Below are 22,693 nucleotides of genomic sequence, written 5' to 3' on the forward strand. Positions count from 1 at the left end.
AGTAGTAAAGGCTGATCTCAAGATGTTGAACTTCACAGAATAAATGACAAAGGACAGAAACAAATGGCAATTAGGTGTGCTTGAAAAGACTTGTCCCTCACAGAAAATATGAGGTCCTAAAACATTTTGTTCAAGCTTGTACATGCTTGACACTTTCCTACACCCATACTGACTCATCAAGCATTTCGAACATCTCACCTCCCTATACATCTACTCTCTCCAACATCTATCCCTCCTAGGCATATATTACAACCCCTAACTCTTTGCAGTTACTGCTTTTCCCCACATCCATCCCTCGTTCTCATTATCATCCCTTCTCACATGCTTCCAGCTATTCTGCCCCTTCCGCTGCCATACTTAATCTTAACACCCTTCACATCTGCTATCATTCCCAGCACCCTCTCATGTCTTCCACCATGCCCACTCACTCTAGCTTCACCTTATATACCTTTACATTTCCTTCCCCACTGCTTCTATGTCTTGCTCATCATCTTCTACTTCCTAAATTATGATCCCTAAACCACTCCTATCTCTCTCATCTTACCCTGCATCATACTGATATTTCCCATCAAAATGCACCTCCACTCATGTTCATCTCGCTACATTCACTCCTAACCCCATTTTAAAACAACTGTTACTTTCCCCTCACACTCATATAACCACCTCACTGCTCTGAAGTCATGTATATAAATGCTCTGAAGTCATGTAACTTCTGCATAAAGCATGTAACCCTGGCATAAAGCAACCTCTACCACCTATCAAACACTCAACCCTCATAGTCAAGAGGGCTTTTTCCTTTTTTTCCATATTCTTGTTCTTTCTTGTCTTGCAGGTTACTTGACAAGTTCACTTGAGCAGTGGCATGAAAAAAGAAAAAGCACGCAATACACACTGTAAAGTGGTTGGGATTAGGAAAGGCATCCAGCCAGAGAAACTATACCAAAGCTAATTTGAAACAAAATGGAGCTCTGTTTGATTTATACTTTTTGATCAATAAGAGCATTTACACACCAAATACACACTATTCAAAAACACCTTCCCCAAACATTTTTTAAAAAAATATTTTTTAAGTCGTTAATAGCTTTAAAAAAAATCTTCCTTTAAATATTTTAACTGTATTTAGTATTTTTGCAAAAACTTAAGCATATAGGCATAGCCATAGATGGTGAAGTAAAAAGCTTGCTTCCCAACCACATGGTTCTGTGTTCAGTCCCACTGTGTGGCACCTTGGGTAAGTGTCTTCTACTATAGCCTCAGGTTGATCAAAACCTTGTGATCATATCCATCTGCCATATCCACATATGGCAGATGGAAACTGAAAGAAGCCCACTGTGTGTGTGTGTGTGTGTGTACGTGAGAATGTTGCCATCTCTTTGCCTTGACAGAATGTGACAGTTGCAAGTGAGTATTACCATCATGCAAGGAGTCCCTTGTTTCAAATTTTTCATGGAAACAGGTCTGGTCAAGGGGAAAGAAGTGTGTGTGTGTGTGTGTGTGTGTGTGTGTGTGTGTGTGTGTGTGTGTGTGTGTGTGTGTTTGTCCCCCACCACTGCTTCACAACCAGTGTTAATGTGTTTATGCCTCTGTAACTTAGTTGTTCAGCAAATGATATCAATAGAATATTTACCAGGCTAAAATAAAAATAAGTACTGGGGTCAATTGTTCAACTAAAATTCTTCAAGGCAGTACCCCTGCATGGCCATAGTCTAATGACCAAAATAGATAAAAGATATATATATGAAACTCATAATATGAACCATGTATTACCCACCAGATGCTCCTAATCATGAGGATTCATTTGAAGAGAGCCTCCAAGAAATGAAAAAAGCATTAACCAGCCTGGATAACAGCCTGCACATACTTTTTTCAGGAGATTTCAACCCCCACTTACATCAAATGGCCTGTGGGCCACATTCTCTCAGGTATGTCACTGCATGGCATGAGGCATGCAGAATCTTTACATCACCTCACTAACATGCTCTTTATGGAGCAAATAGTGCTCCACCCAACAAAGCGAAAATATGTCCTGGACCTCTGTTTCACAAACAACACAGTGCTCATCCAGCGCTGTTTGTGGTGGCTCTTTCAGACATGCCATCAGTTACACAGATAGTCACACTTACTAGCTATGCCAACAACACAAAAGTAGTACAAGCAGTCAAGGAATCTTCTGATTCTAACCTTCTACAGAAAGACCTGGGTACCATATATAAATGGGCTGTGGATAACAACATGCAATTTAATGCAGACAAATTCCAAGCCCTCTGCTTCCAGCTAATTGGTACTCAGAAGTCACAACAGCGCAATACTTTGGACCAAAAGGAGCGGAAATCCTAGAATCACATACAGTGCGTGATCTTGGGATTGACATGAGCAATGATGCCTCATTTCACATGCGTGTCACCAAGATGGTGGCAGTGTGCAGGCGAGTGGCCAGATGGATTTTGAGAACCTTCAGAACAAGGGAGCAGGAAACTATGCTGGTCCTATGGAGAACATTTGTCCTCAGCCGTCTGGACAACTACTCTCAAGTATGGTCACCCTACACTGTAGGATTAATAGCAGAACTTGAGGCGGTCCAGCAATACTACACAAGGAAGATTGCATCAATGGAATAGTTGAGCTACTGGGAGAGACTGAAAGAGCTACGACTCTACTCCCTGGAGTGAAGATGGGAGAGGTACACAGTGATACATGTATGGAAGATACTGAAGGGGCTGGCACCAAACTTTGGAATTGAGAGTTATACCAGATCTTGAAACAGACATCACTGCACTGTTCCAAAGGTCCCAGCTGTCTCATCTAAGGTGAGGACCATGTACTGCAATAGCTTGGGGTTCAAGGGCCCACAGCTATTTAACTCCTTGCCAAAACATCTGAGGGATCTCCATGGAGTGGGAGTAGATGTTTTTAAGAAACAACTTGACCTCTTACTATCCAAGATCACTGACGAACTAATATCAAGGCAGGAAACTCAAAACAGGGCAGTGATATCGAACTCCTTCCTTCATCAAAAGCCAAACCCATAGAATTGGCCAATTAAAAGGTGATTACAATGGTAGTGCCCCAGCATAGCCACAGCCTCAAGGCTGAAACATGTAAAAGAAATAAAGAATATATATACATATGTACACACAAATGCACACATAAATATATGCATACTTGAGTATATATATTATGTCATCATCATCATTTAGTATCCATTTTCCACACTGTCATGGGTTAAGCAGTTTGACTGGTACTGGTAAGCCGGAGAGCTGTACCAGACTCCAGTTTGATTTTGGCTTGGTTTCTACAGCTGGATACCCTTCCTAACACCAACCACTCCAAGAGTGTAGTGGATGCTTTTTACATGTCACTAGCATGGGTGCCTTTTACATGTCACTGTCATGGGTGCCTTTTACATGTCATCAGCGCTGTCCTGATGAGTCTGCTCAAGTACAGCAAACCTCCACATGTCTTGATCATTTGTCATTGCCTCCATGAGGCCAAACATCCAAAGATCATGCTTCACCACCTCATTCCATATCTTCCTGAGTCTATCACTTCTACAGGTTCCCTCCACAGATCAGCACTTTACATTCCATACATATGACAACAATTGTTGCATGCCTTTTCATTTCTTGTGTTATCTGACAGGGGGGATCTGAGAAAAATAAAAACAATTTAATTTGTTTGTAAAGAATAATAAACTGATAATTAAGTGTCCTTAAAAACTCTGCACATGTGCATGCACATACATCACACACATGTATAAAACAATAAAAAGTCAGGAGATATGAGATGTGAATATAATTATTTAACCACTTGTTATCTTTAGGATTCAGATATTTCACAGCCTTCATTACGTGCTATGTTCTGCATTATGACAACGTATTTTGTCATTTCTGCAGGACTGGCCCAAACAGTGTACCTCGCTGACATTACTGACTGTGTCAGTCTACTATTTATTAGTAATTTATTAGTATTGGACTAACCCACTTCTCACCTGGAGGCGTCCGCCACAGCAACTCCCCACTTTGAGATTTTTTTTATTTCAACACAACTTTTTTTTTATTTTCATTACGTTTTCTTCTAACCAAAATTATTTTTCTCTCATTTAGATTTTTTCTTGTTTCACACAGAATTATATACATATATTTTTTTTTCAAAAATTACACAGCATTATTATATATATATATTTTTCATTTCTATAACTTTTCCTTTCATTACACTTTTCTCGGCAGAAACTGGATCAGTTTCCTGCAAACTTTTATTATCTTTTAAAGTGGAGCATTTTCAGTAGAAGGAACTTTTCTTGTAACAGATGGCTCAAATTCTCTAATTTCAGAATTTTCTACATGTTCTTCACTAGTCACTTCCATTGACATTTCATCTGGAGTCTTTTCAAGGAGGACTTGTTTAGTATCTTCAATCACAAAATGGCTTGTGTTTTCTTTGTCCATTTTAACTTCCTTAGCAACTGGTTCAATTTCAATTTCAACAGATAATATCTGCTTACATTTGAAATCTTCTGGCATGACTTGCTTTAAATGTATCGTTAATTACTTTTCATATTTTTTTTTCTTCTAACCAAAATTATTTTTTTGTTCCACACAGAATTATTAAATCCTTCACACGGACTTATTGTTATTATTATTTCTTGTTCCCCACAGAACCATTTTTTTTTTTTCAAAATGCCACAGGTCTACATTATTGCTGGTAGCGCTACTACATATAGTAACCTGACTTATAAATCCTTTGAACAGACTTATTCTTCTAGGTAGTACCAAGTCTACATTATAACTGGTAGTGCTATTATATATAGCAACCTGACTTATAAATCCTTCGAATGGACTTATTATTATTATTATTTTTTGTTCCACACAGAATTATTTTTCACTGTGTGTAGTTCAGTTCTGTGCAGAGTTCCAGTTTTATCAGACATTTTTTTTTTCAGGATCTTTTTTGTATATATATTTTTCACTGTGTGTATATTACTTTTCACTGTGTGTAGTTCAATTCTGTGTTAGTGTTTTTTTCCCTTCAGATTCTCTTTTTATATATTTTTCACTGTGTGTAGCTCAACTTTGTGTTAGTGTTTTTTTTCTTCTTTTTCTTTCAGAATCTTTTTTTTTATATATTTTTCACTGTGTGAAGTTCAATTTTGTGCCAGAGTTCCAATTTTACCAGACATTTTTTCTTCAGAAGCATTTTTTTAATATATATTTTTGACTGTGTGTATATTACTTTTCACTGTATAAAGTTTAATTCTGAGTTAGAGTTCGAATCCTTGAAACTTTCTTTCATTGTTCTTGAATGTAGGTCTTACATTTCGACACTCCTACAAAGGTTCATAACCTTGTTACCATTGTTATAAAACAACACTGTTATACAGTGAGAGGTATCTTCATCGCCACTGTTATGTCCCACATTATGATGGCATATTTCGTCGTCTCTGTGGAACTGGCCTGAACAGAGTACCTCGCTGACTGACATTACTGACTGTGTTAGTCTGCTATTTATTAGTAATGGACCAGACCACTTCTCACCTGGGGGTGTCTGCCACAACATCATGTAATAATAACTTTAGGGTATCTTTTATCTTTTACTTGTTTCAATCTTTAGACTGTGGCCATGCTAGGGTACTGCTTTGAAGGATTTTAGTCAAATGAATTGACCCCAGTATATATTAATTTTTGGTAAAGCCTGGTACTTATTGTATTAGACTCTTCCATTGAACCACTAAGTTTTGGGGATGTAAACACACGCAAACACACACACACACATATATATATATATATATGACAGGCTTCTTTCCATTTCTATCTACCAAGTTAACTAACAAGGCTTTAGTTGGCCTGAGACTATAGTAAAAGACACATGCTGAAGGTGCCATGCAGTGGGACTGAATATAGAACCATGTGGTTGGGAAGTAAACTTCTTACCATATAGCCATGCCATGTTTAAATAATATAAATCATTTTACATATCTGCAATAATATGCATTGTACAGTGAGTATATATTGTACAATGAGTATATATTCACAAATCAATGCAGATCAAGAAAGCAAGCTCATCAGATCACCAGAACATCATGGTTATACCAACGCTTCAACTCTAACTATACATGAAAAATTTTCCCTTTATATATATAATATTTAGAAGATTGATACTACATAAAATTAGCTTGTCATTAAAATTAATATAAATAATAAACATATTTTACATCATATCAATTAAGATGCTGGGTCTAAGTTTAGGGAGTTGACCATCCTTAATTTTAACAAAAGACAAGAAAGGGATAGAAGAGGAAGTAAAGTAGTTAAATTAAATAAAAATGAAAAATAGAAAGTGTCGAAAAATAAATATAAAAAATATAGAATATAATGTAAATGAATTCAATATGGAACAGACAGCTAGACATATAAAGATTAAACCAAGAGATAGTATTGAACAACAGTTATGTTCAAATAGGGTCAAAAGGTCATAGAGGAAAGCTATACCATGTTACATGATGCCAAGGAATTCTAGGAGAATTAATTGCAGAATTTGACCTGAAGCTGCAAGTAGTTTTCCTGACCTGAGAGAGGGAAACCTTGTTAGGATTGTCAAAAGATTTAAAGAAAGGAGCGATCTGTGTGCTGTTTCATGCTCCTGGGTTTAAAGTTATAACTATATTTAGTGAGAAAAGTGACCCTGATGTTACTATGTTGTGTGATTAGAGGGTAGTTAGAAACTGTACCAGATGTTAGTCAATTGACTCTGTACCAGGTGTATGAGACAGGAGAGTGGAAAACAACTGGAAGAGATTAGCATAGATGTGACACACTATCAGCAAAGACTGTACCGCTTAATGATTGACTATCAGACCAGATAAGTGATTATATGGAGGGAAATGAAGGTAGACACTACAGATGAAACTTCATGGTGGTGGGGTGAATGAAATATTCTTGAAGAAAGGACTGATGAATGAGGTGTTGATGGACAACAGTATCACATTTTCTTCAAAATCACTGAACAAGGGGATAGCCAAACACTTCTTTAGAGTTGCATATAGACTGAGCAGAATGGAATCATAGAGAGACACTATCAAACAATGAAATTCATGACAAAGGTGGTTATATCTTTTTATTTGAAGCAACATTATGGAGGGCATATGCAGAGATCATGAATGTTTTCAAATGTTCTCTCTCTGGTTACCTTAATCTACCCACTTCTGCACTAGATATGTCACTTAAGTCACCACTACTAGAGTAGTTATCCATCCAAAAGAATTCATGCTTTTTTTTTTTGTTTCTTTTTTTTTTGTGCTTGTGAGAAGTATGGCCTCCATTTCACTTTTTGAACTTAATGTACAACCACTGGAGTTCTGCTTAATATTTTATCAAGCCTTTAATAAACTTGTCAAAAGTAAAATTTTAAAAAAATAAACATACTCACCTCTAGAACCATCTTCATATGGGCATCATATTTTTCTAAGTCCATGACATCTTCAACCTTGGAAGGGTCACTGTCCCAGACTGTGGTAGAAACCATGCTCAAGTAGTACTTCTTCATTTGGACAGCTCCTTTCAAGACATCTTTGCACTCACGAATCAACTATAAAAATGAAAACAAGATAATAATTGACCAGCGGACATATGTTGGTTGAAGGAACTCCTTTATAAGTGTGCTGCAGGTGAGCTCAAATATTGCTGTAATGACAAGGTAATTTGGATGAAATAGGATATAAGGTACTGCAATATTGACTATAAATAAATATATATCTATAAATAAATATCTTTGTACTTTGGAAGTTTGCGTTGTTGGTTTATGGGTTTAAGTTGAATCCCACAGCCTAACATCTTGGGAAAGTTTCTTCCATATAGCATTAGGTTGATAAATACGTTGTGAGAAATTTAGTAAATGGAAATTACATCAAAGTCTATACTGTGTGTGTGTGTGTGTGTGTGTGTGTGTGTGTGTGTGTGTGTGTGTTGGTGTGTGGGTGTAGCTAAAAATGTGTAGTTAAAATGCATAAAAACAGGGAACATTGAGTAAATAACAGACTCACAAGTGTAAAGACCAGCATTTTTAGTAATTTTCTTTACAGTGACTTAAAATTTCACCAGTCATTCAACAGATCAGCCCAGAAATTGTTCAACTCAAAGTAGCATTACATGTCGGTTTTTGTTATGGATGGGTGTGTAAAGAACAACTACACAGATATACATACATATGTACATATATATACTTACACACACACACATAGCCATTTATATTTCTTTTATTTGCTTGGGTCATTTGACTTCGGCTAGACATAGACACACAAATACTTACACCTATATATACATATATATACGACCAGGCTTCTTTCAGTTTCCATCTACCAAATCCACTCACAAGTGGTCTTAGTGAGAAGATATTAATCTGACTTTTTTGAATCTATACTAGCAAGTGCATATGCACAGATATATATATATATATATATATATATATATATATATATATATATATACATATATATATGCATATATATATATACATATATATATGCATATATATATATACATGCATATATATAAGCATATATACATATATATATATATATATGTATATATATATATATGTATATATATATATATATATATATATATATATTCATATGTATAGATATCTATATACGCACAGATATATCTATGAATATATACATATATATATATATATATGTTGTTGTACTTGGGGATGGTCATATTGCCAGTTTAGCCAATAAAAACACACGCACTGTATATTTGGTGTTAATTTGCTTCAGCTTTATGTTACATTAATCTTAATCTTATTTCGGCCAGAGTTCTTTCGTCACACTTCTGTGACCTCATCAGTGGTCCTTTGTTTCCTTCTTTCTTATGTGTGTCTCACCTTGCTAACTATCAGCCATTTTGTATTTTGTATTCCTATTGTATGTGTCTACGCATGCGTGTCCTTCAATGTGTCTGTGTCTTTTGTAAGTGCATGTGTGTATGGGGAGTGTCTGTATCACCTATATTCTCTGTTAATACGTGTTCATTTGTATTTGTTTTTATTTATTTATTTGTTCATGTGTGTGTTTTTTTTGTTTTGTTTTTTTGTGTTTAATTAAATTTTGTTAACGTATGTAGTATTTAATTCCATTTGTTTATCTATGTATTGTATTATACTTTGTTCATATTATTATTGGCTTATGGGTAACATGTTGTCACATGCTGTGGTTTGTGGTTTGATGAGGTCACAGAAGTGTGACGAAAGAACTCTGGCCGAAATAAGATTAAGATTAATGTAACAAAAAGCTGAAGCAAATTAACACCAAATATACAGTGCGTGTGTTTTTATTGGCTAAACTGGCAATATGACCATCCCCAAGTACAACAACATCTGTTTCAACACACGATTTCACATAAAAAATCTTGCAAAACAAGTATATATATATATATATATATATATATATATATATATATATAAATATAAATAAAATAAGGCAGAATGCTAAACTGGAAGCATATTTTAATAAACATTTCTAACCAGCTTTCATTGCATGGCAAATTTTCAAGAAGAGAGAGAATGAAAATGTTTTTTACAAAAAAGTAAAAAATGAAAAAAATAATATATAAAAAAAATGATATATAAAAAAAATGATATATAAAAAAATAAATATACCAATACATTATATTCTCTTTGAGCTTTTAAAGTTCAATGGTAATTCATGTAGATAATGATTGGAAAAATAAGGATGCATGAAATTGAGAGTTGTGTTAGGTTTAAAAAAAGAGAAAAGGGGCTAAAGGTTTATGTGTTAAGCAGGAAGTGTGGTATCAAAACAGGAAGTGTGTGTAAGGGGAGACAAATATTTTTAGTTGGAGTTATGAACTCTTTGTCAACAGGAAGTTTATGTCTGTTCCTAGAGAAATAAGGTCACTAAGGGGTTTGTGTGTTAAGAAATGGTTGGAATTTCTCTATGAAAAGATTCTCCTTGTTGATTCTTTCTTGTGTGGAGATTCTGTCTTTACATTGATAGAAAGGGAATATAAGGAATTTAGGGTTTTTGTTTCTGGCGCAAGAGTCTATGTGGCCATTGGGTGGAATTTGGTGGTATTGAGGGAGATTTATTTGTTCTTTATGGACTGCTACTCTTCTACGCAACGGGAGGCTCGACTGTCCGATATAGAAGTGTTGGCAACCTGCACATGTGAGGACATAAATGAGGTTCCCAGAGGAACAAGAGAAATCGGTTTTGATTTTAAACTTTGTTCCTCGTTTGAAGGTAAATTCAGAGCCTTCAAGTAGGTAGGGGCAGGTACCACAATTAGGGCGTGCACATTTTTTAACTGCTGGGGGTCGAAGTGGTGTATGTAGTTTAGCATTGGTTAAGAGTTTTTTCAAAGATTTCTGTTGCCTTTTGCATTTAAGGACTTTGTGTGTATTGATGATATTGTTCATTTTCGGGTCTGTGGTGAGTAAGGGGAGGTTTTGTTTGATTGTGGTGTATGCTTCGATGTTTGCAAAAGACAACAGAAATCTTTGAAAAAACTCTTAACTCTTATGTATGAATGTTTGTATGCAAGACTTGTTGAGGCAAGTGAAATCGAAATCGAACTAAATTTGTAGACTCGCACCCATGCCAACGTCTCTTCATTGAACACTAACCTCGGCTTGCGAAGACCTGTTGGGGCAAGCAAAAGCAAATTCGTGATGGCACCTGTACCAGTAGATCACTAAGAGCACCGTCCGAGCGTGATCGTTGCCAGATCACCAGCTGTCTGGCTTCCGTGCTGGTGGCACGTAAAAGCACCCACTACACTCTCGGAGTGGGTGGCGATAGGAAGGGCATCCAGCTGTAGAAACTCTGCCAAATCAGATTGGAGCCTGGTGTAGCCATCTGGTTCACCAGTCCTCAGTCAAATCGTCCAACCCATGCTAGCATGGAAAGCAGACGTTAATATATATATATATATATATATATATATATATATATATATATTTTATATGAGGATAATAATAATATGCTTAGTCCTGCAAACCATAATTTTAACCAACAAATAGAATGCAGTAGTATTGATGTTGAGAGTTTAATTGAAGTAGATGATGGGCTCAACTCCAATGAAAATAATGGAAATCAGGGACCTAGTTCATATAATATTAATATGCCTAATGCGGGAGGAATAATTCTAACTGATAGCACATCAAGAAATAATGATGGAAATGATCAAAATATACCTAATAGTAGAATTGATGAAGGGATAAATAATATTAGTGTAAATAATTGTAATAATAATAATAGAGATATTAGTAATAATATAAGTGTGGTTGATAGCTCCACTAGGTGCAACTTCAGAAATAAGTCCCATTGTCCGTTATTAGGCAGATGTTGCACCGGTAACGTAGTGTACAAATGCATTATAAGTACGATAACCGAGAATTATATTTACGTAGAATGTAGCATTAATCTGAAACGGAGAATATATAACCATAGGTCTTCTCTTAGACTAAGACATAAGGCAAATAGTATGACATTAGCAAATAAAATTTGAGAGTTAAAAGATAATGGTATTAGTTTTAGCCTTAAATGGGAAATTATAAGAAAAGCTCAACCTTATAGAAATAGTAGATATGGATGTGAATTATGTTCTATGGAAATATATGAAATTTTTAAACTTAGAAATAATCCTAACTTAATCAATAATAGATTATACCTTAGAGTATCGTGTGTACACTGCTCTACTCGCACTTTTAAATTTTTTAAAAAGTAGTTAAAATTATCAAAATATGGTATTTCAACTTCTATCATGTTCATCTTGGGCTACTAATTAGCACATATTTTTAATTGGAAATTGAATCTTTATAACATATATTTCTGATCTCTCACCTTAACATATACAATCTTCTTGTGATAACTAAGATTTCAACTTTATTCCATGAAAGGTATTTTTTCACACTACTTCTGCTACTGCTGTTTAGTTCTTAATATGTATCTTAACCCCAGGTAGCTTATAAGAATAGGAAGTTTTATAAATTCTTAATGTTTTTAATTAGTTCCCAGAATTTAAATTTTATTTATTTTATTTTATTTAATGCTTGACTCTAAAAGGATCCTTATTATTATTACATTATTTCAGGGCTTGTAGTGGTAGTGTCATGTTTATTCTATATTTTGACATAAATAAATCTAATCCTTATTCCATTAATAATCTGTAATTAGCCCATGTTAGTCTTAAAACATTTCATGACTATATAAGATAGTATAATTAAACTAGTAATCAATTATCATATTTTTATATTGGATGTCCTTGTTAATTCCTACTATTCTTTTTTTTTGTCCCTTAAACATTAATAAACCCATTATTATAAACTATATAGATCCTATACTAATTCTTTAAATTATAAAAATAAAGCTTACCTTTTATGTATCTTTAAAATAGTATTATTATATATATTAGCTTAAATTTTTTTAATAATTTTTTTAAATAATTCAAAATAGTTTTCTAAGCCCAATATATATAATATTCTTAAACTTTACACCTCATCTATAGCCTTTGAATTCACATTTGACACTACTTCAAGGATTTTGTATAAACTGATTACATTTTTATTATTAACGTGTAATGTCAATGTGAATACCCGTCAGAGTGTAAGTATCTTGAGAGAAAAGCTGAACATTAGAAGCATCAGTTGTGGTGTGCAAGAGAGACGATTGCGCTGGTATGGACATGTGGTGAGAATGGATGAGGATAGCTGCGTGAAAAAGTGCCACACCCTAACAGTTGAGGGAACCCGTGGAAGAGGTAGGCCCAGGAAGACCTGGGCTGAGGTGGTGAGGCAAGACCTTCGTACATTGGGCCTCACCGAGGCGATGACTACTGACCGAGACCTTTGGAAATGTGCTGTGCGTGAGAAGACCCGGCAAGCCAAGTAAGATCGTTGCCAGTGCCCCTGGACTGGTTCTTGTGCGGGTGGCACATGAGATGCACCATTTTGAGCGTGGCCGTTGCCAGTACCGCCTGACTGGCTCCTGTAGGATTTTCGAGCGAGATCGTTGCCAGTGCCCCTGGACTGGCTTGTGCGGGTGGCACATAAAAGACACCATTTCGAGCGTGGCCGTTTTCGTGCGGATGACACGTAAAAGCACCCACTACACTCTCTGAGTGGTTGGCGTTAGGAAGGGCATCCAGCTGTAGAAACTCTGCCAAATTAGACTGGAGCCTGGTGTTGCCATCCGGTTTCACCAGTCCTCAGTCAAATCGTCCAACCCATGCTAGCATGGAAAGCGGACGTTAAACGATGATGATGATGATGATGATGAATCTCATTATTAACATACTTCTTATTATTAACATATTAATTAAGCTAATATTGATATCTATAAATTTCCCATACTTAGTATATGTAAAACAATACTGATGCTTTATTCAGACTAAAGAAAAAGCCCTGTTGACCTAAATGCTTAAGGTCTAATTCCCCAACATTATGATAGCAGTAAAAAAAACTCAACCTAAAATAGTGTTGCCACTCTGACCAGAGAAACCTTTATAACCATATCCATGTATAATGCTTACACCTTCCCTTTCCTTAGAAGTGATTGTCCCTTATACTATAACCACTAGATAAGAGACAATAAAATCAGAGACAGTTAGAATTCTACCTGGAACTAATTACTAGCCTACTAGCCTTGGCTATGTCAAGATGGATTTGTATGTATTCTTCTTCCCACTTGGATTTTAAATGTTGCCACAATTATAATATGTCTATTCTACTGTAATTTTTTACATTTTTGTGCAGCTGAAGATTGCTCTACATATTGCATTTAATGTAATGCTCGCATTACTTAAATAAATGGAGTAGCATGAAACGTGCGTACTGCAATCATCTTTAAAATCCGTGTTGCTTATTTTGATTTTATATATATATATATATATATATATGTGTGTGTGTGTGTGTGTGTGTGTGTGTGTGTGTGTGTGTGTGTGTGCATATATATATGAATATATATATATATATGCATATATACATATATATATATATATGCATATATATATGAATATATACATATATATATATACGTAAGCTCGCAAGGAATGAAGCCAGTATGCTCCGTTGGATGTGTAATGTCAATGTGAATACCCGTCAGAGTGTAAGTATCTTGAGAGAAAAGCTGAACATTAGAAGCATCGGTTGTGGCGTGCAAGAGAGACGATTGCGCTGGTATGGACATGTGGTGAGAATGGATGAGGATAGCTGCGTGAAAAAGTGCCACACCCTAACAGTTGAGGGAACCCGTGGAAGAGGTAGGCCCAGGAAGACCTGGGCTGAGGTGGTGAGGCAAGACCTTCGTACATTGGGCCTCACCGAGGCGATGACTACTGACCGAGACCTTTGGAAATGTGCTGTGCGTGAGAAGACCCGGCAAGCCAAGTAAGATCGTTGCCAGTGCCCCTGGACTGGTTCTTGTGCGGGTGGCACATGAGATGCACCATTTTGAGCGTGGTCATTGCCAGTACCGCCTGACTGGCTCCCGTAGGATTTTCGAGCGAGATCGTTGCCAGTGCCCCTGGACTGGCTTGTGCGGGTGGCACATAAAAGACACCATTTCGAGCGTGGCCATTTTCGTGCTGGTGACATGTAAAAGCACCCACTACACTCTCTGAGTGGTTGGCGTTAGGAAGGGCATCCAGCTGTAGAAACTCTGCCAAATTAGACTGGAGCCTGGTGTTGCCATCCGGTTTCACCAGTCCTCAGTCAAATCGTCCAACCCATGCTAGCATGGAAAGCGGACGTTAAACGATGATGATGATGATGATGATGATGATATATATATATATATATATATATATATATATATATATGCACATATATATATATATATATATATGTATGTATATATATATATATATATATATATATATACTTTATTTAAAAGCAGCAGAAATATAACAAAAGACTGTTACTTGGAGTTTCACGTTTCCGTTCATCGGGCAGTTTTGTTAGAAATGGGAAAGGAATGACAATGCAATCAAAACTAATATAAAATTTGAAACACATAGATCTGTTCCACTGGTCGTTTCAAATAACCATCATGGGTGCGCAATGAACAAAACAAATGAATTTAATATAGATTCATCCTATTTAAAAAAATCGAAGATAACCTTAAAAAGAAAAATGGGCTCAAAATACATATTGTAAATAATTAATTAAATTCAAATTAACACATTAAAATCAAAATGTCTACAAAAGGGTATTGTGTATAGAGCCAAAGTCCAGATAGAAGGCTCGCACGATTAAAGAACTTATACAGGGGCTACGGAAAATTCATTTAAAATCAGGCTTTATTTGCACAAAAATTCTTTTAGATACCCCAAAAATAGGACAAAGACTAGCCTGGCAAAATACGTCTGGCAATTAAAGGAAAACAAAGCCCAACCTTTGAACGTGATATGGGGGATTTTAGGTAGAGCATCGCCTTACATGCACGGTGCACATAAAAGACGAATGAAATGAGAGTTGTGTTTGTTGGAAAAGTTGCATATCTTATTCTAAGATAAGAAAGCTCTGAACCAAAGACGTGAACTTTTAAATTCATGTAGACATGCGTCCAAATTTAAAATGCCGGCAAGTAACATACCATATGGGTAGTATATATAATTTTTGATAATGTTTGACTCCTCGTAACCATTGTGCAATCTTACTATTGGATTGGTATCGCATTATAAATGATTTATTTAGCATTGTAAGAATATTGTATAGATCCCTACATCATTTTAAGAAAACCTTCGACTGTTATATGTATAGTTTTTTTTCTTTTTTCTTGTTTTACTTTATTCTATTCTATTTGTATTTATTTTAAAACACTTTGTATACAAATTTTACCGTTTTATGGATGGTTCGACATATGGAATTCTATTATGCATGTATTTTTGCCCGATTTTAACTTTTATACACCCAGCAATTTCTTAAAAAGTTGTCTACATATATACGCTGAGACCTAAAAGTTTTTTATGTGGATGTCTGTATTGTAACAATGCTTACATATTCGTATGTGTGCGTCTATGCTTACATATAAAGCCTAGGTTTACACTTGTGCACATACAGTCATGATTTCGTGTGTGTGTGTTTTTGTGTATGCTTATATTTATTTACACATACATGCACTTATTCGCGTGTGTGCATCTATGTTATATATGGGAATGTGCGCTCAGGTTTACGCTCACACATACTTGAATGTGTGCATACACATGCATACAGTTATATTTGTGAGTATTTTCATACATACCACAATATATATCTATATACGTGATGCTAATATACATTTTTGTATACACATATATACGCAGTTCAATTTTGTGTACGTTTTTTATATACGCTACACTCCCTTCTTGCTTGCTTTCCTTCCTTCTCCCTTTCTTTCTCTATTTCTTTCTTCCTTTCCTCCTTTCTCTCTTTTCTTCCTTTCTGTCTTTCTTTCTTTCTTCCTTTCCTTCCTTGAGATAGCAACACTTTCTCTCTTTCTATATTAGTAACGTTCTTATCGATATGTTACCCTCCCCCTCTACTTCACAGGTTAAGATACAATTTTTGTTACCAGTGCATAATTTTTTCATGCGCGAGCTTAACTGCGTGTATATGTGTATGTGTATACATATGTATTCATGCATATATTTGTGTCTTGCAAATATATACCTATATACGTAGATTGTCTGTAGATATGCATCTGTGTATTTTCATGTATATATATATATGTTGTGGATAGTCTAGTATGCGTATATACTGTTGTAATTTTATTTTTAATGCAACGTATATTTTATTTTATTTGATTTTAATGTGTTAATTCGAATATAATTAATTATTTACAATATGTATTTTGAGCCCATTTTTCTTTTTAAGGTTATCTTCGATTTTTTTAAATAGGATGAATCTATATTAAATTCATTTGTTTTGTTCATTGCGCACCCATGACCGTTATTTGAAACGACCAATGAAACAGATCTATGTATTTCAAATTTTATATTAGTTTTAATTGCATTGTCATTCCTTTCCCATTTCTAACAAAACTGTCCGATGAACGGAAACGTGAAACTCCGAGTAACAGTCTTTTGTTATATTTCTGCTGCTTTTAAATAAAGCATTTTGCTCTACTGATATATATGCATATATATATATATGCATATATATATATATGTGCATATATATATATATGTGCATATATATATATATATGCATATATATATATATATATATATATATATATATATATATATATGCATATATATATATATATATATGCATGCATATATATATATACATGCATATATATATATACATATATATATATATATATACATATATATATGCATATATACATAAGTATATGTGCATAATTACATGTATACGTATATATAAATACGTATGTAGGAACAGGATGTCACGAAATATGTACAACAAAGAAATATGAAGTACAATTACATGGAATTTGAACTACTTTTTCGGTTGTACACGTTTCATGATGTCCTTTGCCCACATATGCATTTATATATACGTATAGATGTATGTACGCATGCATATGTATATATATATATATATATATATATATATATATATAATTTATATTATTATACACGCATCTTCTTCCAAGTAAGTTTTATCTTAATAATTCCGATGCGCACTCCATACAATCTTTTTACTCTTTCATTTTTCTCTCTTTCTCTCTCTTATTCTTTTACCTCCTCTTCTCCCTTCTATCCTATTACTCTGTCACTCTCTCTCCCTCACTCCTCCTCCCTAGCTCACGTGGCTCCCACGTGACTATTAGTCATCTTTCTTTGTTCTCCTAACTTGTGTTTCTTTCTCTCCATTGTAGCTGGAACAAGGAAGATGTGTTCTTGTCTATCTCCTGTCCAAGCTTGATTTATGCATTCATCACCACAACCTCGTTTAGGCTTAGCAGCCCTTCCTGTTTGTTTTCACTGTCCTGTTTGTATTACCAATTTTTGTTGTACACATTTCATGACGTCCTGTGCCCACATATGCATTTATATATACGTATAGATGTATGTACATATACGTATGCATATATATGTACATTATTTATATGATTGAATGCCACAGATCCTCTTCCAAGAATATATATATATATATATATATATATATATATATATATATATATATATATATACACACACACACACACATATATATATATATATGTATGTATGCATATATATATACATATATATATATATATGTATATATATGCATATATATATATATGTATATATATGTACGCATATATATATGTATGCATATATATATATGCACACATATATATATGCATATATATCTTTGTATATATATATATATATATATATATATATATATATATATATATATATATACACACATATATATATGCACATCACCTATTTTGTTATGTCAAGCTTTGTAACAAAAAATAAGCTATAGATGTGGTTCAATCAATGTGATTGTTAATTTGTGGTTTTCTCAATTTTCTGATTTATTTGCATTGATTCCTGACAAACTCTTGTTTATTCTGTTATCTGCACTCTATGTATATGGTGAGCTGCACACCATTGCCTGTGCATAATATAAGTAACGGATGCCAATAGTACCTAAGAACATTTTATCCCTCAGTCGGATATTATAACAGCTAACTCTGTTTACATATGCATATATATATATATATATATATATATATATACTAGCAGCTAAGCCTGGTTTTACCCAGTCTGTTTGGATGATGTGGCTGTGATTGTTTTTGGTTAGGCATAATCTATAATAGCGTTTTTCAACCTTACCATTTCAGGCCCCGTTTCGATTGAAGCCTCCAGCTGTATGAAAATTTCCTGACCACCCCACCTTGTCAGAAAACAGCTTCATGAGGTGTGAAGAAAGAATCTGTATGTAGTCTATTTCTGAGAGCTATTCTATTGGACCTCTGTCTAATTACGTCTTTTAAGGTACACACACATACATAGAAAATGTGAGGTCATGGTAGAACATTTTTACGATAGTTGATTTATGGAAAAGATTATGTTAAATTTTTGAAATGCAAATATGTGAATGAAAATTAAGTTCAGACCTTTACATGGTAGCTAGACCTGGTAGAAATAACAGCCAAATCTCCCTCAAAACACCCTACTGTCTTAATCCGACAATTCTGTGTATTATGTAGTTTGAATGAGAAACTGTAACTAAAGATTAAGATTATTAACCCCACAAAGAGGTGAAAGAAGAGAGACAGCATAGCGAAAGTTTTGGCTGACTGTCATCCTGTACTCCCCTTGTTGCTAGCGAAATGGTATATGGCTGTGTGAGCAACTGGTTGTTTAAATTGTGGAAGAAATGGGAATTACATTAGAAAACGTTTTAATCAATTTTCTTGGGAACTATGGGGGCTAGGAAAAAATACAAACTGCATTCCACTCTGTGCACCCATCTCCACATGTGTGCCATTTTTCATGAGAATTCACCCAGCCATTTGGCTGTGAACCTCAAGATAAGAAAGAATACAACGATCGCCCATGTCCAATTTATATTAGAGATATATGCATATCTATATATACACACATATATATGCATATATATATATATATATATGCATATATGTATACATATATGCATACACATATATATATATGCTGTTGTACTTGGGGATGGTCATATTGCCAGTTTAGCCAATCTTGCCAAATCTTGCAAAACAAATATATATATATATATATATATATATATATATATATATATATATATATATATGCCTATCTCTGTACCTTTCCCTTTGTCTCTGATTTTTTTCTAATCCTTCAATCCCACTGCCCCCTACCCCTTCCTCCTCCTTCCAAATGACTGGTGTCCGGCCAGCCATGATCGTTCTTTCTTGGCCTGACTGCCGACCACCAACACTTCTTATGTCCATTACGTATGTTCCTGCCTTTAGGCTTTCACTTCATACACCCCAGCTCAATTTGATCCATTCTCAGTCGAAAGACACCTGTTGTTATTTTCTTGTTGTTTGTATTTGTTACTGTTTACCATGTTCTTCATGTTTTGTCTTTGTTGCCGTACACATTCACAAGCTTTCTTACAAAAAAGTCTAATGCTCATAGATTAGACTTTGGGGGGGCAACCAGATTGAACTGACTGAAGTGTAACTGCCCAAAACAGTAAGTACTTCTGGTATACTTGACTGAGGAAAGAAAGCCATGAACAACCCGTCTTTTTTTGCCTGTCCTCCTAATAGTTCTTTCTCCTGTCCGCCTTTGTATCGTCTATCTGTCCAAATGTTTTATTGCACTCTATTGCATTTTTGTTCCATTTTTTATATTTATATGTGTATAGGCACACACACACACACACACATATATCATCATCACCATCATCATCATCATCATCATCATCATCATCATCGTTTAACGTCCGCTTTCCATGCTAGCATGGGTTGGACGACTTGACTGAGGACTGGTGAAACCGGATGGCAACACCAGGCTCCAATCTAAATTTGGCAGAGTTTCTACAGCTGGATGCCCTTCCTAACGCCAACCATTCAGAGAGTGTAGTAGGTGCTTTTACGTGTCACCTGCACGAAGGCCAGTCAGGCGATACTGGCAATGGCCACGCTCGAAATGGTGTCTTTTATGTGCCACCCGCACAAGCCAGTCCAGGGGCACTGGCAACGATCTCGCTCGAAAATCCTACGGAAGCCAGTCAGGCGGTACTGGCAACGGCCACGCTCAAAATGGTGCATCTTATGTGCCACCCGCACAAGAGCCAGTCCAGGGGCACTGGCAACGATCTTACTTGGCTTGCCGGGTCTTCTCACGCACAGCATATTTCCAAAGGTCTCGGTCAGTAGTCATCGCCTCGGTGAGGCCCAATGTACGAAGGTCTTGCCTCACCACCTCAGCCCAGGTCTTCCTGGGCCTACCTCTTCCACGGGTTCCCTCAACTGTTAGGGTGTGGCACTTTTTCACGCAGCTATCCTCATCCATTCTCACCACATGTCCATACCAGCGCAATCGTCTCTCTTGCACACCACAACTGATGCTTCTAATGTTCAGCTTTTCTCTCAAGATACTTACACTCTGACGGGTATTCACATTGACATTACACATCCAACGGAGCATACTGGCTTCATTCCTTGCGAGCTTACGTATGTCCTCAGCAGTTACAGCCCATGTTTCACTGCCATGTAGCATGGCTGTTTGTACACATGCGTCATACAGTCTGCCTTTTACTCTGAGTGAGAGTCCCTTTGTTGCCAGCAGGGGTAAGAGCTCTCTAAACTTTGCCCAGGCTATTCTTATTCTAGCAGCTACACTTTCAGCGCACCCACCCCCACTACATACTTGGTCGCCCAGATAGCGGAAGCTATCGACCACCTCTAGTTTTTCACCCTGGTATGAGATAGAAGTTGTTTCCTGTTTGTTTACAGTCTTTATTGCACCTGAACATCTGCCACAAACAAAAACTAACTTCCTAGTTAACCTGCCTTTGATGTTACTGCACCTCTTATGTGTCCATAGCTTGCACCGGGTACATCTTATAGAGTTATGCGCCCGGTTACAAGGGTTTACAGTGCCCTGTTGACTGAAGTAACCTGTGGTCTTAATAGAGAAGTATTAATAAAAACAAGATTATTTTACAAACAAAATTAAATAAAAAAATTACTGGTTTTAAAGATTATTTTAAACTGACCTCCAGTTTGTAGCAGATGAGATGTGGAAATAAAAATAAGTTTGAAAGGCTTTTTTAAAGTTTTCTCTATTTGAGAATAATTTTAAGAAAATAAAAGGTGTAGACATAACCTGAATAGTTAAATAGGTTTTTGCAAGTATGGTTTTGAGTTTCATGTTACTGTGGAGCTGTTTTAACTGAGCTTCAGATTGATCAATCTGTTGAGGTTGTCAGTTTGTAATATACAAAAGGTTGTCAGTTTGTAATATACAAAAGAAAGGCTAAAATTTAGTTCTGTAAAAGTGATAAAATAGTTGATGTTGATTGCTCACTTGCTCCCAAGTTGGTGCCCTGGCATGGCTGTAATTCAGTTGAAAAAAGGAATTGGTCAGGAAAACCACCTATATATGTGGGTTTCAAGTTGAAAAACGTTAATCAGGATTATATTGCTCGAAGAGAGAAAATATTTTAAAACATGCAGTTGATGATGCCTGTAAAGCCAATTGGTGGAAGTAACACATGTTTCACCCCTATTAAATCTCCTGTGTGATATATATATATATATATATATATATATATATATATATATATATATGTTGCCAGTACCGCCTGACTGGCCTTTGTAGGGTTTTTGAGCGAGATCGTTGCCAGTGCCCCTGGACTGGCTCTTGTGCAGGTGGCACATAAAAGACACCATTTCGAGCGTGGCCGTTTTCGTGCGGGTGACACGTAAAAGCACCCACTACACTATCTGAGTGGTTGGCGTTAGGAAGGGCATCCAGCTGTAGAAACTCTGCCAAATTAGACTGGAGCCTGGTGTTGCCATCCGGTTTCACCAGTCCTCAATCAAATCGTCCAACCCATGCTAGCATGGAAAGCGGACGTTAAACGATGATGATGATGATGATGATGATATATATGCATATATACATATATATGCATATATACATATATATGCATATATACATATATATGCATATATACATATGCATATATATATATGCATATATACATATGCATA

The 22,693-nt window shown here is 35.5% G+C and overlaps 1 protein-coding gene across 1 annotated transcript in view; it reads right to left on the bottom strand.

Moving 5' to 3' along the window:
• The window catches only part of LOC106878085 (mitogen-activated protein kinase kinase kinase 4), a 206,718-nt gene extending 198,665 nt beyond the window's left edge, over positions 1 to 8,053 (bottom strand). The window contains exons 1-2 of the mRNA XM_089338617.1: positions 8,036 to 8,053; positions 7,423 to 7,581 (exon numbers count right to left, since the gene is read on the bottom strand). Coding sequence (XP_089194743.1) covers positions 7,423 to 7,581; positions 8,036 to 8,053 — 177 coding nt within the window. The remainder of the gene's footprint in view (positions 1 to 7,422; positions 7,582 to 8,035) is intronic.
• Between the last annotated feature and the right edge of the window lie 14,640 nt (positions 8,054 to 22,693).

The sequence above is a fragment of the Octopus bimaculoides genome, chromosome 2 (assembly GCF_046866305.1).
Source record: "Octopus bimaculoides isolate indiv1 chromosome 2, ASM4686630v1, whole genome shotgun sequence".
Taxonomy (NCBI): domain Eukaryota; kingdom Metazoa; phylum Mollusca; class Cephalopoda; order Octopoda; family Octopodidae; genus Octopus; species Octopus bimaculoides.